The 15,466-nt window shown below is 38.8% G+C and overlaps 1 protein-coding gene across 3 annotated transcripts; it reads right to left on the bottom strand.

The window, feature by feature from the left end:
* Positions 1–235: 235 nt before the first annotated feature.
* recql4 (RecQ helicase-like 4) lies at positions 236–15,217 on the bottom strand. Of its 3 annotated transcripts, none has more exons than XM_044172725.1 (28): positions 14,577–15,217; positions 14,340–14,373; positions 14,097–14,224; positions 13,847–13,993; positions 13,593–13,744; positions 11,575–12,709; positions 11,406–11,488; positions 11,224–11,323; positions 10,624–10,789; positions 10,091–10,201; positions 9,363–9,530; positions 9,143–9,235; positions 8,907–9,043; positions 8,708–8,791; positions 8,118–8,306; positions 7,789–7,971; positions 6,824–7,025; positions 6,392–6,585; positions 5,777–5,860; positions 5,283–5,420; positions 5,062–5,166; positions 4,517–4,802; positions 4,185–4,314; positions 3,788–3,954; positions 3,084–3,261; positions 2,467–2,620; positions 2,260–2,368; positions 236–617 (listed from the first exon to the last, which is right to left on the bottom strand). In XM_044172725.1, the coding sequence occupies exons 1-28, from the start codon at positions 14,658–14,660 to the stop codon at positions 496–498; spliced, it is 4,863 nt and encodes a 1,620-aa protein (XP_044028660.1). In that variant the 5' UTR covers positions 14,661–15,217; the 3' UTR covers positions 236–495. The 3 variants fall into 3 exon arrangements, with proteins under 3 accessions (XP_044028660.1, XP_044028662.1, XP_044028663.1); XM_044172727.1 differs by having other exon boundaries at positions 4,517–4,799; XM_044172728.1 differs by having other exon boundaries at positions 14,109–14,224.
* Positions 15,218–15,466: the final 249 nt, after the last annotated feature.

Here is a 15,466-nt window from a genome sequence, read left to right as displayed (position 1 = left end):
GTGTGATGTTAAGATGAGAAATCCTACTTTGTTTTTACTCTTCTATTTTTACTTCCTCATATCAGTTCACTTCTGGGTCAGGACTTTTAATTTCTCTGAGCTTTGAGTGTTTGAGTCTTTGTACTAACCAAACCTACTAAAAACAAAATAGTTTTTCATCTATGTGAAACAAATCAGAAATTTGTTTTGTTATATTCCTGAGATATTTTAAATGAATGTTACTGCGAGACCAAGCTAGAAAAATAGATTTTTTTATTTAATTACAGTCCACAAAGAAAACCTTATGAGTATACTATGTACATGTATAAAAACTTTACATTGTAGAAAACATCAGATTAAATCATTCAACATGATGGAATAAAAGTGATATGAGAAACAAAAACAGGTGTTTCTGGCCAAATCCATCAAACCAGACTGCAAGAGTATGAGTGAGTGAGTAAATAATTGAATGGCGCATGTGCGCAGACCTGTGTACGCACATGCACATTTGGTCGGTCACTTGAAGCGGATTATCTCCTGAGTTGCCAGTCTGATGAGCTGGTTGAAGTCAAACTGGATGTACTTCCTCCAGTAGCGTCTGTCTCTGCCATAGATTTGAGCAGGATAACAAGGACTGCCTGAAACAGAGATTTTCACCTTTGGTATACACAAGTCCTTAAATGAAGCGCATATGTTGATCCACAGCTGATAACTGCACTTTGTCAGGCTCAGATTATTGAAACTTGTCTCGGAGAGAACGATAAAGTCCTGGACTTTTTTCTATAGTTGACCCTTGTGTTTATACAGTTTTTAGTATACAGACAGTATTTGCCTCTCCTGAATGGTGGACAAATCTGGTTCAGGGCGTGAGTTAGTGCAATTTATTTATTTCTAATTTTTTGCAGATTAAATTAGAACCTGGGGATCACTGGGGGTAACTTCACACCTGTTTTTATTTGCAAAAATCTGGACAGTTAAGGCACTGTTTTCTGACCACACATGCAACAGCCAATGAGAGAAAAATTAAGAGTAAGAAGAGAGAAGACTTCTGAAATATGACAATATAAAGAAGCTAGAGTAAGCTACAGGTTTGCTGAACAGGTGAAATTGAGCAAAGGCTTGTGAAGATGTGACCACACCTGCTTCAGATAACATAACTTCCAAGAAGACAATATTGTAACCACATGAGTAGAGGAGAGTTGGGACAGCTTGAACCAGGTGAAAGAGAGCAGGTGATTTTAGTGAGGTGGTGCTCTCTCTTGCATGATTAAAAGTAATAATAATTACTTTGTAATGTTGTAGTATGTATGCAAACTGAGAGAATATGATTTTCAAAATTGGTTAGGATTTTTAATATCCTATCTGAGCCCAACTTTAGTTAAACATGAGCTCACAATGTATTCATTGATCCTATTACACCCTCTAGAGGTAATTTTCACTGGACAACTTGCTGCTTGGCTTTGTACTGTAGTTGAGGCACTGAATTGTAAAAGTGAACTTGCTTCATTATAATTTTAAAACGATAAGGTTTATATGCTGTTTGAAAATATCTAAATTCTGCAGTAACCTGTAAGGCCAAGTTAAACCTTCACAGTGGCATCTGTTATTACCTTCATATTTAATGCAAAGCAGAAACTAATTTTGTGAAAGAAAAATTACAAATAAAAATATTAGACAGACAGATAGACAGACAGATAACACTATACTGATACTATACTTTTTATATTTTATATTCTAGGCTTTATATACTGTACTATATTATATATGTTATACAGTTTTATTACATAATGTACTACATCATATCTCTATATTAATACAGACAAACACTAAGTATAATTACTTAATCACGTTATATACTATTCTGGTGTATGCTGTTATAGTAGATGGTATCACATTACTCTTACATGTACTATACTTTGCTGCTACTAATCACACCACTGTCACTTTGCTTGAGAAAGTACTGCACTATTAATTTAACTACACGAGTACTGTATGTAGTCATACTGCTTGTCTTGTAATTGAGTTTAATTACTCTTGTATAGTTTCTATTTTTATTTCATATACTTCTAGTTATTTTTTTTAACCTCTCTTTATTTATCTGTACTTATTTATGTACTTGTACTGCTGCAACACCTATGGGGATCAATAAAGGCTTATATTATCTCATCTTATAAAATAAGTGCATTAGATTTAAAACTGATACTTACACTGGTTTCTTACTTACATACTTGTATATTTTTTTAGGAACATTATCAGATTTATGTGTTTGTGTGCTCTCACCTATGCCATGCAAGATTCTAGCAACAGCTCTTCCAGAGAATTTCTCATCACTTCGGTTGGCAAGAAAACTTCTGATGTCCGCTGTGATCTGATTCTCCCAGTCCGACAACTACAAACAGACACAAACACACAAGTAAACTACAATATCCAGACCATTCAAGACAAAAATTCAGATGAAAATCCTGATAACCATCCTGTGTGTTTTACCTTATATTTGTCCAGCTCCTCAATGTCCACTGGTGTGAGTGTGTGGCCTCGGTCTCGCCTCTTGTCGAAGTACTCGGAGAGAAGGCTTTTCAGTTGGAGACTGCGACTCTCATCCAAATAATCAACACAGGACGATACGTTGTTGAATGCGACACTGCAACACAACACACACACAAAGTTACACACAGACACGAACAGGCAAAAATAGTTAAATACACACCCACACACACTTAAAATTCAGTCAGTCCGCATTACAATTTTAACTGATCAGCATTTAAAGAATCAGTTAAATGCTGATCAACAATTCTTTTAGACAGTTTGCAGGACTCTTTATTGTCTCTGCTGGCTTTTTAAAACATTTAAGGTGTGGAAGGTTTTACACTTGAATACAGAGGTTGTGATTTACAGATTTCATAGCAACCTTTATAAACAAGTACCACGCATTAGCAAACCTGAGATTCACATGCATTAATTCATCATGAATTAAGTGACAGATGGATTGGGTTTAAATAACAATACAAAGAAAGAACAATAGAGGCAAATAATCCCATTAAAAAAAAAAAAACATTGACATATGACACATTTAACTGCGCGTGTGTGTGTGCGCACGTGTGTACCTTTTGAAGGCCTTGAAGCACGCGGTCAGCTGGTACAGCTGTGTTCTCTCTTGGTTCTGCACTCGATTATGGAGGAACTGACAAACTCTGTCCATCTCCTCATCGCTGAGGTCGCCATAGGAACGGAAGTAGAAAGATATGGAGGAGAATTCAACGTGGACACCACTACGCCCGCCAGCTGAAAGACAAATATTTCTGATTAATTATTGGATGAGTGTCTTCATTCATCAATTTTACTTTGTTCCCTTTTTTGTGCCAGTGTCAGTTTATATAGTAAAGGACAGGAGGTAAGAGGCAGATAGAGTTTGCGTAAGACTCCACAATGGCCTCAAGTTTAACTACACTGGTGTGATTAACCACAGTGCTCTTCATTGTTTGCACTGTGTGCACTTATCCATCTGACATGATTTAATTCAAACAGTGACATCTTTTCCCTGCTGTGTGTTTTGCTTTTGTGTCTGTGTGGATACTTGCTTGTTTTTTAATTCTGCAAACCAGATCTACCCCAGGGGGGATGAAAAATATTTTAAGACTAGTGAAGCAAACAAAAAAGACAACAGAAGTAGTATTCTACACCTCTACACCCTGACAAATGCAAACCACATTTAAATCAAAAATATGCATTGGCAAGAGATGTCTGTAAAAGAATAAGGGCTGTTCCAAGCTATGTATGTTTTTAAAACTTGATTAGTGCATACACATACTTCTACCAGTGCTCCACTGCAGCTGTCTGAGTCCTCTCTTCACAAGAGGAAGCTGCCATCCCATAGTGTCCGCAACCTCGACAACATCGAACTCCAGTTGATCGCATGTCTCCACGCGCTCGCCTGCCATTCGCTTTCTGGCCAACACCACAGCAACCGGAGGGCAACTGTGTAAAAAAAAAAAAAAGTAAGTAAGTAAAACAAGATGAAACTGATCAAATTTGAACAGTATATCTTTGTCACTTCAAATATGTAATGACAACGTTGTTCGGCATGTCTATATATCTTATTTTTCTTATATTATATAAACAAACACATACTCATGCACACATGGTGGCTGGTAGCTTTTTCAGTGCCCTGTATTAGAGTATCCTAAAGAATAACAGACATTTCATACATTTTAGTGATTTTCTGGAGTTGTCTTGGTCCTTCATAGCAGCTGATGTTACACACAGACAGTGTTGGGTGGAGAAGTTCAACAAAGCGCTGGGGATGCAGCTCCAGATAGCAGAGCAGCGTTTCTACACCTGAAATACACAAATATGCAAAGAGAAAGGTAATTTTCTACTGTTTTGTTCTACATGTTAGTTTTCCCACTTCATGAGACTTGACTGGATCCATATTTACGTGTAGCTGTCCTCCCACTTACATATCTATCTGTTTATCAACATATCTATTTATGTTTTGATGTATTTATACATGCACATGCCCTTGTGTGTGTCCACTTACCTTCCTCTGTGATGTCCAGAGCCTCGACAGTTTGTTGGATGGGAATCGCTCTCTCGTGCGTGTGACACACTCGCTCTCTAGGCCAATCACTGCTCTCCTCTTCCTGGTCCCTCAGCCAATCACTGGCTCCTTTCACCTCCATGTCCTTGTGCCTCATCAAACCATCAGCTTCCTTGTGTTCAACTGTCTGCGCCTCTTTTTTCTCCTCCTCCTCCTCCTCGTTTTCCTTTCCTTCATCTCTATCTTCTTGGAGGGGTAGCTCCGCTGCATCGGGATGTGACATCTCCTGGCAGTGATAACAAGGTCACATCTCACACTAATTTTGTCCAAAATTCTGGTTTCCTTTACAGATAACTTTGTAAAATGTGTCCTCGCTAAAATAAACTATAACTTATCAACCACACATTGTTTATATACTTCAGTTTTTCAATTTGCTTATTTGTTTCAGTGTTAACTGCATTTTAACAGGCTTTTATTGGGTGAAAGAGTAAGGAAGAAAGTAAAAGAGTAAAAAATATTAAAAGACCATTTTCCCTTTTAATTACCTGTGCAGTAGATGGCACTGGTATGTCCTGCTGAGTGGGAGGGTTCAGGCTGCTCCCCTGATCACACACATCCATCATTTCCAGCAGCTCTGAATCTTCAACATCCTTTACACACAGACAGTTTTTACTTAGTGGAAAGTTTAGATGTTTTAGTTTAAGTACCATGGTCTCAAAGCTATTGGTTGAAACAGCATTTAGACCACACACACAGGTAGAGTTACCTTTACAAGATCCTGTTGTCTCTGGTGTATCTGTTTACATTTGCACGGAGGAAAAACTTTCTGGACCAGTTTCTTTACTATGTAGTAGTCCACTGTGTCCGCATAGATATGACGACGGAGCTCATGGAGGTCCCCACCCTACACACACACACACACACACACACACACACACACACACACACACACACAAAATGAATTAATACTTAAAATATACTGTGTAGGTGACAGCACCAAGAAGACCACCAGAGAGCCACACAGGAAGACAGAAACAGGCAGCAGTCGAGAATACTGGTGTGAACAAGGACAGCTGTGATTTTCCCTCTGCTATCTGTGTATTATTATATATTAATACATTTCTACCATGTTGTACTGTTATAAATTTTGACAACTATAAAGAACATAAAAACCTTTGTGAAATACAACTAACATAATATAACATTTCCTACTAATATAACATTTCCACTTCCTAAAATAGACAGTGTTACAAGTCTTACCTCAGGGTCCAGAAAGAGGTGACAGTGTGCTGGTTCTCCATCTCTTCCTGCCCTCCCAATCTCTTGAACGTAGCTCTCAAAGCTCTGGAAAAACATTTACCAGTAAGGGAATACAGATAAAGACAAGACTTAGGCTCTAGTTTTAACACAGAATGTGGGTTTTTGTTGTGATATCTGGGTTTAAGATCAAATGCAATCTGTGTCATAAAGTACCTTTTGGGTATATTCATATTTCTAACAGGTAAAAAACAAGCGTTTTGAATCTTCACAATCTATACAGAAATCGAAATTTGAACATCTACCATACCATGACAACTGAGCAAACTTTCTCTCTATGTGACATGATCGAAAGCTACAGAGCAACTGCTAAATGGACCTTAAAAAATAAAATTAAAACCTTAAAAGTAAAATTGTTTTCTCAAATTCTTCATCTATGTCTTATATATGCTCTTGTTCACAAAACTAAAGACTAATGTTATCAAACCTGATACAGTTGCAGATTACATGTAAAAGATTCTCAGTTGCACAATGAGTCAGAATGAAGAAGCAGTCAGTTTCAATGTGATTACAAAGTTTGAAGAGCTTTTGCTTTAGATAAATGAGACCACCACCCACCTTAGGCATGTTGTAGTGGACGATACCACGGACATCAGATTTATCAAGGCCCATGCCAAATGCCACAGTGGCCACCACAATTCTGAGCTCCCCGCACATGAAGTTGTTCTGGACACGGCGACGCTCTGATGCTGACAAGCCGGCATGGTACGACTCCGCCTGCCATTTCAGTGGTTTACGAATCTTCTTCCTAGCTAAATGTAGAAACACAGCATAGAATGAAAACAGTAGAGAGAGACATTGATTCAAAGAGAGAGAAGTTAAAAATATCAAATAGAGTAAATGGTCTAGTTGGTTAGTTTTAAATCTGGCATGTCAGATGTAGTCATTTTACATTTCACCCCACCCCCTAACATGTTTCTCTCTCTCCACTTTAGTGGAACAATAAACAAGTTTCTAATCAATCAAAAATATGAATTATTCCACCCTTACCCAGCTCTTTCTTTCTCTGTCCAACAGGGTTGTTTTGTATCTGACTGCTGCTGTTGGTTTGTTTGTTTTCCTTCACCAGCACCCCCTGCAGGCAGGTCCTGAGCAGTGCTGCCACACGAGTAGTCTCCTCTCTTCTGGTGCAGTAGACAATGACGGAGTCCAGACAACCAAAACGATCACCTTTTAACAAGGATACTAAAGCCTAAAAAGATAAAAGGCAGAAGAATTGCAAATATTTCTAGACAGGCCTAGTCCAGACACCATCTGCCCCTTGTGCCTGTCACAATAATTATATTATCAACTTATTGCACAATATATACGATATGTAATTATCGCCTGTCATGATATTGACTTCGGCCATTTTTGCTGACCTCGCCAATTGTGTTTACATGAGTGTTTTTTTGTTTGTTTATTTACATAAGAATGTCACCAACATTTTAGCCAACATGAGCCAGAATAAACAGCAGGGTTTTCCCTTCCATTACTATAAGGAATGAATGACTCTATAGCCTACCTCTCTGCCAAATATTTATTTAAGTGCAATTTTTGTTAACAGAATCTGAGAGTCCATTTTATTTATTGTTTTGGTTGTTTGATTTTATTATTTTATTATTTAGGATGTTTTAATATTTTTTTCACATTCCAATTCTAATGTCTAAATATTCTTATGAATTTTAAGTTAATTAAAATGGTGCACTTGCATTATTATGCTTATTATTATATCAGTGGCATAAAATGGTCTTAAAATGACAATAATATAATTTATCGCGACTATTTCGGGGATGATATATACTTAAACAAAAGTAGTTATTGTGACAGGCCTAGTCTGGACAACTATACATTTGCAGAACACTGCTATAAAACTTGCAGCTGCATACACCCATTATTCTACTGAGGTCTGTAGAATACTTTTCATTCAGATCCAGCATAATTTCAATTGTGGGTCAACATGCTACTCATCACACCTGATCCTTTTCTCTATCCATGGACACAGACAGATGCAGGTTAGGAGGCACTGCAGCAGATCGGACTGCGATGCCGTCTTGATCAGTGATGTCCAGATGACGCGCAATGTCCAGAGCAGTGGACAGTGTGGCTGTAGCTGTGAGTCCTAGCAAGCACTGCACTCCCAAACGCTCCCTTAGTACCTACAACCACATACATCACATATTTTTCAAGCTAGTTTATACAACAATATTTTAGTGACTACCAATCATATTCAGTAGTTATTTTTTCTCAAAGGAAGGACCAGCAGTCCAGGAACCCATACACACACACACCATCATTAACTCACCTTACAAAGTCTTAGGTAGCAGGGTCTAAAGTTGTGTGACCACTCTGAGACACAATGAGCTTCGTCTATACAGGCGAAGGCCACAGGAGGGAGCTCCTGAGCAGAGGGCAGACACCCTGAACCTGAACCACCTCCACCAACCAGAGCCTCTGGAGAGAGGAGCAACACACACACCTGACCTGACTTCACCTGGAGAAACACAGGAAGGAGAGCACATATTATGGGCTGAAAATAGTTCTGAACATATGATAGTTTTAGTTCAAGTTTCAAGATTTCTCTTTGGTTTAACCTGCATTATCAAAATACCTCTATACAGTTTCCAGAAAAAAGGGAATCATACATGACTAGGTTTGGGAACATTTTGTGATTTTTACATAAAATCTATAGATGAATGAGGGGGGAAGAGTTATGAAAAGTGTGATATATACTGTAGGTATGGCTTTTGATTCTGGATTTGAAATATGGTATAATTTTTTACTCTTTGAGACACGCATGAAGATGTTGGTGTTTAAAACATACAACTGTAGTGTTTCCTCCAACTCTGAAGTCTTGCTGTTCTTTACTGTGGAGACTCCTGCTGTGTCTGTTACCTTTTCTATTGCAGCTTCTCTCTGTTTCATCGTCATGTTGGAGTGGATGCAGGCTGCCTTCAGCTTGGCTGGCAGGCCAGACAGCTACACATGCAAACACACAGGAGACATTCACAATAAAGTGTGTTAACTGCATCACTGTTCAAAGTGAGAGAGTATATTTGCGTGTGTGTGTGTGAGAGTGAGAGGGGGTGATTACCTGGTCATCCATTAGTGAGACTAGAGGTGAAATGACCAAAGTGATGCATGTTGATCGCTGAGCATACAGGTACGCTGGGAGCTGATAGCACAGCGATTTACCCATCCCTGTTGACAACACTACGAGGGTAGAGAGACCTAAAGAACAAGTGAGAGAGACAAACAGGAATACAGATATTATAGGTGTAGATGTGTGTATGTGTGGTGTGTGTTCTTATATACGTATACTGTACATACCTGACAGGATCCTCATGATGGCTTCCTCTTGTCCTGGTCTAAATGACTGATAGCCAAGGTTTCTCAGAGCTGCATACACCTCAGTAGGTGTTGCTGAACAGACACACATTTCCACAAACAAAATATAAACTTTTGAGCAAATGTAGAGTATGTCTATTTTCTATCCTGTTGTATTTAATTATACAGGGTTTTCAATGTAAGGAAAACAGTAAGTGTTTACCCTGGACTTTCCCATCATCTTTGAGATGATAAAGTGGTTCCATTGGTGGTGGAGGAGCAGGGCGCTCATAGTCAGGACGAATCACATTCAGCAACACCTCGTCTTTATGGTTACTGTCCACCTCCTTTTCTTGGTATGGCCGTTTCTCATCGATACTGGGAGATGCCACTGAAACACATCAGGATTTAAACACACATGGCAAACAAACACAAATATACCTGTGACGCTGCAACTCATATTTGCAGAAAGGTCTCTCAAACATTGTGATCTGATTTGAAAAGTTGTATTGATTACTGCAGCAAAACTGCAAGACTTGATAAATTGTATTTAGATGACACTAAAGTGATACAAATTGAATTCATTAATGAATACATGTATGATTTTAAAGTGAATCCTCCATGTGCGCCATCTCTAAACATCCACTGTACTTGTTAGCTGTAACATGGAAAGACAAATTATGTTGACATGTTGTTTAAATTGGCTATTTTAAGACAAAATCAAATTTGAGCCAAGTTACCAACAACCTCCTTTTCATGCAAAATGTTGATGTAATTCTACAACATTGTTTGTGTGAATATCATGTCATTGATTTAAGTTGCATTTAATATTGTTGGCACTAATTCCTAAGGGGCCTGCACACATATTTATTTAACAAACAGACAAACCTGAAAACCTACATTATTCTATTTATACAGAGGGAAAACAGACAATAAGTTCAACAGGCGTACCCAGCGGCTGAGGCTGCAGTGTTCCTGTCGCCCTGGCAACCTCCTCCAGAGTTGGCAGTTCAAACGGCTCCTCTTCAGCAGGCGGGTCCTCAGGAACAGGAGGAGGAGGGGCTGCAAAAGTTCAGAGATATTTGTTGTTCATCAATGCAAACAATTCAGAGGTGATATTTATGTGTAAAACATTCTCCCCCAAGCTCAATCTATCATTACTAGCTCGGTCCTGATGTGTTCAGGCAAATAGGCTTTCACTTCAAAGTGGTAACAGGAGTTTAGCTCATACTACAGCTGGTCAGCCAGCTATGCGCATTTAATGATTGGATAATGTTATCAATATGGTTTAGTTGACACCAGAAAAAAGATGACATTAATTGAGGAGATGAATAACTGTCCACAGATGAGCTGAAGTCTCAGTAATGAACAAATATATTTCTGGGAAACAGTAACAGTTGTCAGTGTCTAACTGACTTTGTCTCAGTTTTTTATCCAACATGCAAATTAAACAATCCTTGTGAATGTGCATCACTTTGTATTACCTCGTCCCTTGCAGTCGATGGCCCAGTGTCCGGTCCCTCCACACTTGTAGCAGGTGTCACCCTGTCGACTGAACCCCCCTCTAAATCCACCCCTCCTTCCTCTGCCAAAAAATCCACCACCTCCACCAAAATGTTCACCTTTCAGCTGGAACTTCTGCATGTACAACTAAAAACACACACCGTAAATTTATGACAACAGTGAAACATGCACATTTTTATAACTGGATACATTTTGTATTACAATAGTCTAATGTGTCATGTGAAACTGCATGTATGGTTTAGATTTCTGGGACAGGCACACAAATACATCCATTCTTCACAAGGATATTATAGACATTTTGTATATTTAGTCTTATTTTCAATTAGCAATTTTTTAAAAAGTGATTTATGAGATTTGGCAAGGAATTACACAACAAACAAGTGTGTTTTATAATTTTTTTTCTTAACCTTGAACACTTGCCCATAGCGAGGAGGAAGTTCAGTTTGACCAGTTTTGATTATAAGACAACTTCTCTAAACACTAGAGATTAGTCCTAGACACATCAGTGTGTAGAACAAATCCTGCATACACTCATTAACACACACATACACAGAACCTACCTGTTTGCGTAGACCTACACCTCTTAGTGCGTATCCTTTGACATGAGATTTCTTCTTCAGATTTATCTTCACAAAGTTACCCTCTGCACCTTTCATGCTTCTGTACAAATAAAGAATTGTTTGTGCACAGACTACAAATAGAAATGTTTCAACACCATTTTGCAGTCCAAGGATGGTCTTACCTGGCTCTGACAGACTGAGTGCGATACATTCTCTTGGTTCCAAATTCCTCCTCTATTTCTCCTAACAAGTTCTCCTGGGGAACCTTGACAGAATAATACTGTATTTAACTGACCTGCACAAATAATAAAACATACAGTATACAGAGATGAATACAACTAACTTACTTACCTTTTTTGGTACCTTGGTTTCTTTCTCTTCATCTGCATTTCCATCTTCATCTCCCTTTTTCTTGGCTCTCCTTTTCTTCCCTCCTTCTTGAGCTGGGCTGGGGTTTACATCAGAGCTCTCCTCTTTCTTTTTGCCATTCCTATGCCTCTTCTTCACTCCTCCCTCCTCTGTCGTCTCTCCCTCCATGCTCTCTCCCTCTCTCTGCCTTTTCCTCCCTCTCTTCTTTGTACCTCTGGATTTGTGACTTGTCTCATTGTTGTCTTCTGGCATTAAAGGTGGTGTCAATCCTCTTTCCATCTCCTCACCTCCCTTCCTTTTCACTTTTTCTTTCCCTCCTCCTCTGCCTTTTGCAGTGTGTTTTAGAGCAGGTTTCGGTGCACTATCACAGACTATTTTGTCACTGGTAATGCTCTTAATCCCTTCATCTCTTCCCGAGTCGGCATCTCTTCTTAGTCCCTCTGCATTTATTTCTTCATTTCCAACTCTTTCATCTCCTTGTATTTTTCCTTCCGTTTCTCTTCCCCTTTCTCTCTCTCCACTTTTCTCCAGATCTATCTCCTGGTTGCCTGCTCCAGGCCTCACCTCAGCCTCCATCTCTCCAAATACCTGACACCTCTCTAACCACTTCCTGTCAACAAAACTCAGTCTGCTGCCAGGGGAGGGCCTTCCTCCAGTGCCTCTAACTCCCATTCCTCCTCTGAAACCTCCAAGACACCGAGGGCTTCCTCTCAATCCAGTTAAAGTTCCAACACCTGCAGAACTAATACCCCCATGTGGACTTCCTAAAGTTTCAACATTTTCTTCTTTGTCTCCTGAAGCTCCTATGCTTTCATTTAACTTTCCTGTGGCTCCTACATGTCCTTCTGAAGTTCCGACACTACATGGAGAAGATAACGACGACAACAGGGCAGAAGATCTGGCTGGAGAGGATGCTAGACTAGAGGCGCTTTGATTTTGTGAACTAGTAACTTTACAAGTACTCCTCTTACTACTAATATTATTACTACAACTACTCGCAGCACTTGCAGGTTCCTCACAAGACTCTCTAACAGGTTCAAATGGTTCAAACAGCTCTTCAGGCTCCACTGGTTGGAGTGTCTTTGAAGCCAGGGACCCCAAGCAAGTCTTTACTCTTCTGTGAACAAGGACACAATTACAAGAAAAGCTCACATGAAACATTTGTGGGCCATTACTGTTCATTCTATTCAAACAAAACTTTTCAAATGACTATCTGGTTTGAAAAGCTTATGATGGCAGCAGCACAACTATTGTCAGTGTTGATAAAGAGCATGAAATACAATTAAATATTGGGTACATAGCTGGGCTGCACAAGTCAGTAAAAAAAGATTAAACGACATTAAAAGAAAGTAATATTAGGTACTTAATTTTCCAAATTGCTAAAGGTTGCAATTATTTCATCACAGTGGTGGCTGTTTAAAATGTAATGTAACTGCATATTGTACAAATAACAATAATAAAAATAGAGTTACTATAAAGCAAATCAAAACAAAGTATCTCAGTTTTAAATTGAAAATGGTTGCTGAAAAATCAAAAATACTGAAAAAACTGTGTCTGTGTACTGTATTGCAAATAATTTTACAAACCGAGCTGAGTAATCAATCTACATAAAAATAATCAGCAACTATTTTGATAAAACGATTAAATGTTTCAGTCATATATGAAGCAAAAATACCAAAAAAATATCTGATGTCAGTTCTCCAATGTGAGGATTTTCTGCTTTTCTCTGTTCGGTATCTTTGTAAACTGGATATCTTTGGGTTTTGGACTGTTGGTCGGACAAAAAAAAGACATTTGAAGACGTTACCTTGGACTCTGGAATATATTTTATGAAATTTATTAGACTTAACAATTATTTAAGAAAATAATGGGACATTATTCAATTTATAATAATAATAACAGCAAGGCAATATTCAGGTAAATATGGTTACATATCTATCAGTAAATAATGCACTGATAATATGCAGCTGACATTACAATACTTTCTTCCATTTAATTACCTTGGTGAGAAAGGGCTGGATTCGGGGTCAGTGGAAGTGGTCTTGGTAGCAGCAGAAACGGGGCTGTTTGTCTGTCCAGTTTGTCCATCTTTCAAGGAGTTTAGAGGCACCCGACCCAGAAGGAACGATTTCTTCAGTGAGATAGGTCTCTCCTGGAACAACAAAAGGAAATCACATTACTAGTACTAAATCCAAAGAAATCATTGCTTTTTTAGTAACAGTTTGGTCAGGTTTTTTCCCCAAGTGTGCCTCACCTTACTGAGTGTAGCCAGGTTGTTTTTAAGCTTTAGGCCATAGTATTGAGCAGAGGCATTCAGACTGTCTCTCTCCTGGGGTGTCAGTCTGGGAGAAAATGCAGGCTGTGCAATGCGGTTCAGATGGGCACCCCAACAGTCTGACTCCTACGTAGATCGACAACAGGCAGATAGTCACAGACAAAGGAAACAAACGATCTTACTTGTCTATGTTTTTTACTACAAAAAACACCCCCAGTTACAAACACACCTTCTCCAGTACCTTCTGGGTGGTGTTGACCTCAGCTGTAGATCTGGACTGTTCAGCATGTCCGCCAGCTGCATCACTGCTGCTGTTTTCTTTGGCTTGTTTCAAACTGCGGTACTCTTTATACAGCTCTGGAATAAAGACATACAATGTAATATGCTTCTGTCTCTAAATTGATTATTTATGCTAGAGATGGACTAGATACACTTCTATCTATCTGTGTTGCAAGTAATGGATTGTACTCACTCCTGGTCTCCTCTGGAGCCTGATCAATGTCCTCCTGGAAATGAAAGAGCATTATAATATTCAACCGTTGTGAAAAAAAGAGAAACAAACAGAGAACAACACTGTCTGTAGCAGTACGTGGCACGTCTCGTGGACACCCAGATCCATAATGAAACCACAATAATAACAATAACAAAATATCTTGTTATTGTAGATCAGAGCAATGGGTTGCCATTATGTTATTGGCGTTTAAATTACCTTGTTTGGTTTCTTGTGATGCTCTTTGACAAACCCCTGCTCCCAGCTTTTAAGCAGCAATTTCACCTCGTTGTAGCGATCCATTGTAGCGTACAGGGTCGATACTGCTTACCTGACAGATTTAACTAACGTTGTTTAACTTTAATTTATGGCACACATAATTTAAAGCGAACGCTACAGCAACACGATAGCTAGCTAACGTAATAAACGCAACGTTGTTGCTAGCTTCTTTCAGAATTTGGCAGCGAAAACTTTGTGGGTTTTAGTGACCATGAATTACCTTCGCTTGTTCTTCTCTAATAAAAGTTACAGCAACTTAAGCTGACGAAAATGTTATATGTGTACTGCACAACTATCATATAAGAAAACTGCATTAAAGGGCTTTCTTCCGCTGTGTGTTGTTTACGATTTTCCCGCGCCGGAAAATGACAGCTTGTGTTGCCAGGTTCCTTCTTGTATCCCCCAGTCTCACGAAACATAGATATCTGTTTTTACGCGGATTTAATTTACGAGGTGAAAAACTTTATATACGATGAGAACCTATATAAAGATAGAGATAAAAAAAAAACAATAATCTGTGTGATAGTTGTGAATCTCTAAAATTTCTAATACATCCGTTTAAGTTTACATGAGGGTTGAGCCTGTCAGCCCCCCCTCTCCGGCTCCATACAGATTCCGCCTCCTTCTTAAAGGGACAGCGACGAGAGAAAAGTCAATTTTCTTCCACTTACAATAATATGATGAAATAGCTTATGGGCTGTGTGAACCACTACTATAAAGTGCAGTGGTGGAAAGTAACTGAGTATATTTTCTCAAGTACTGTACTTAAGTACAATTTTGAGGTACTTTATTTGAGCATATCCATTTTATCCTACTTCATACTTCTACTT

This window comes from Siniperca chuatsi, linkage group LG17, assembly GCF_020085105.1.
Source record: "Siniperca chuatsi isolate FFG_IHB_CAS linkage group LG17, ASM2008510v1, whole genome shotgun sequence".
NCBI classification, from domain to species: Eukaryota; Metazoa; Chordata; class Actinopteri; order Centrarchiformes; family Sinipercidae; genus Siniperca; species Siniperca chuatsi.
Note: the sequence above shows the minus strand (reverse complement) of the source record. Positions and strands in the feature narration are given on the sequence as shown.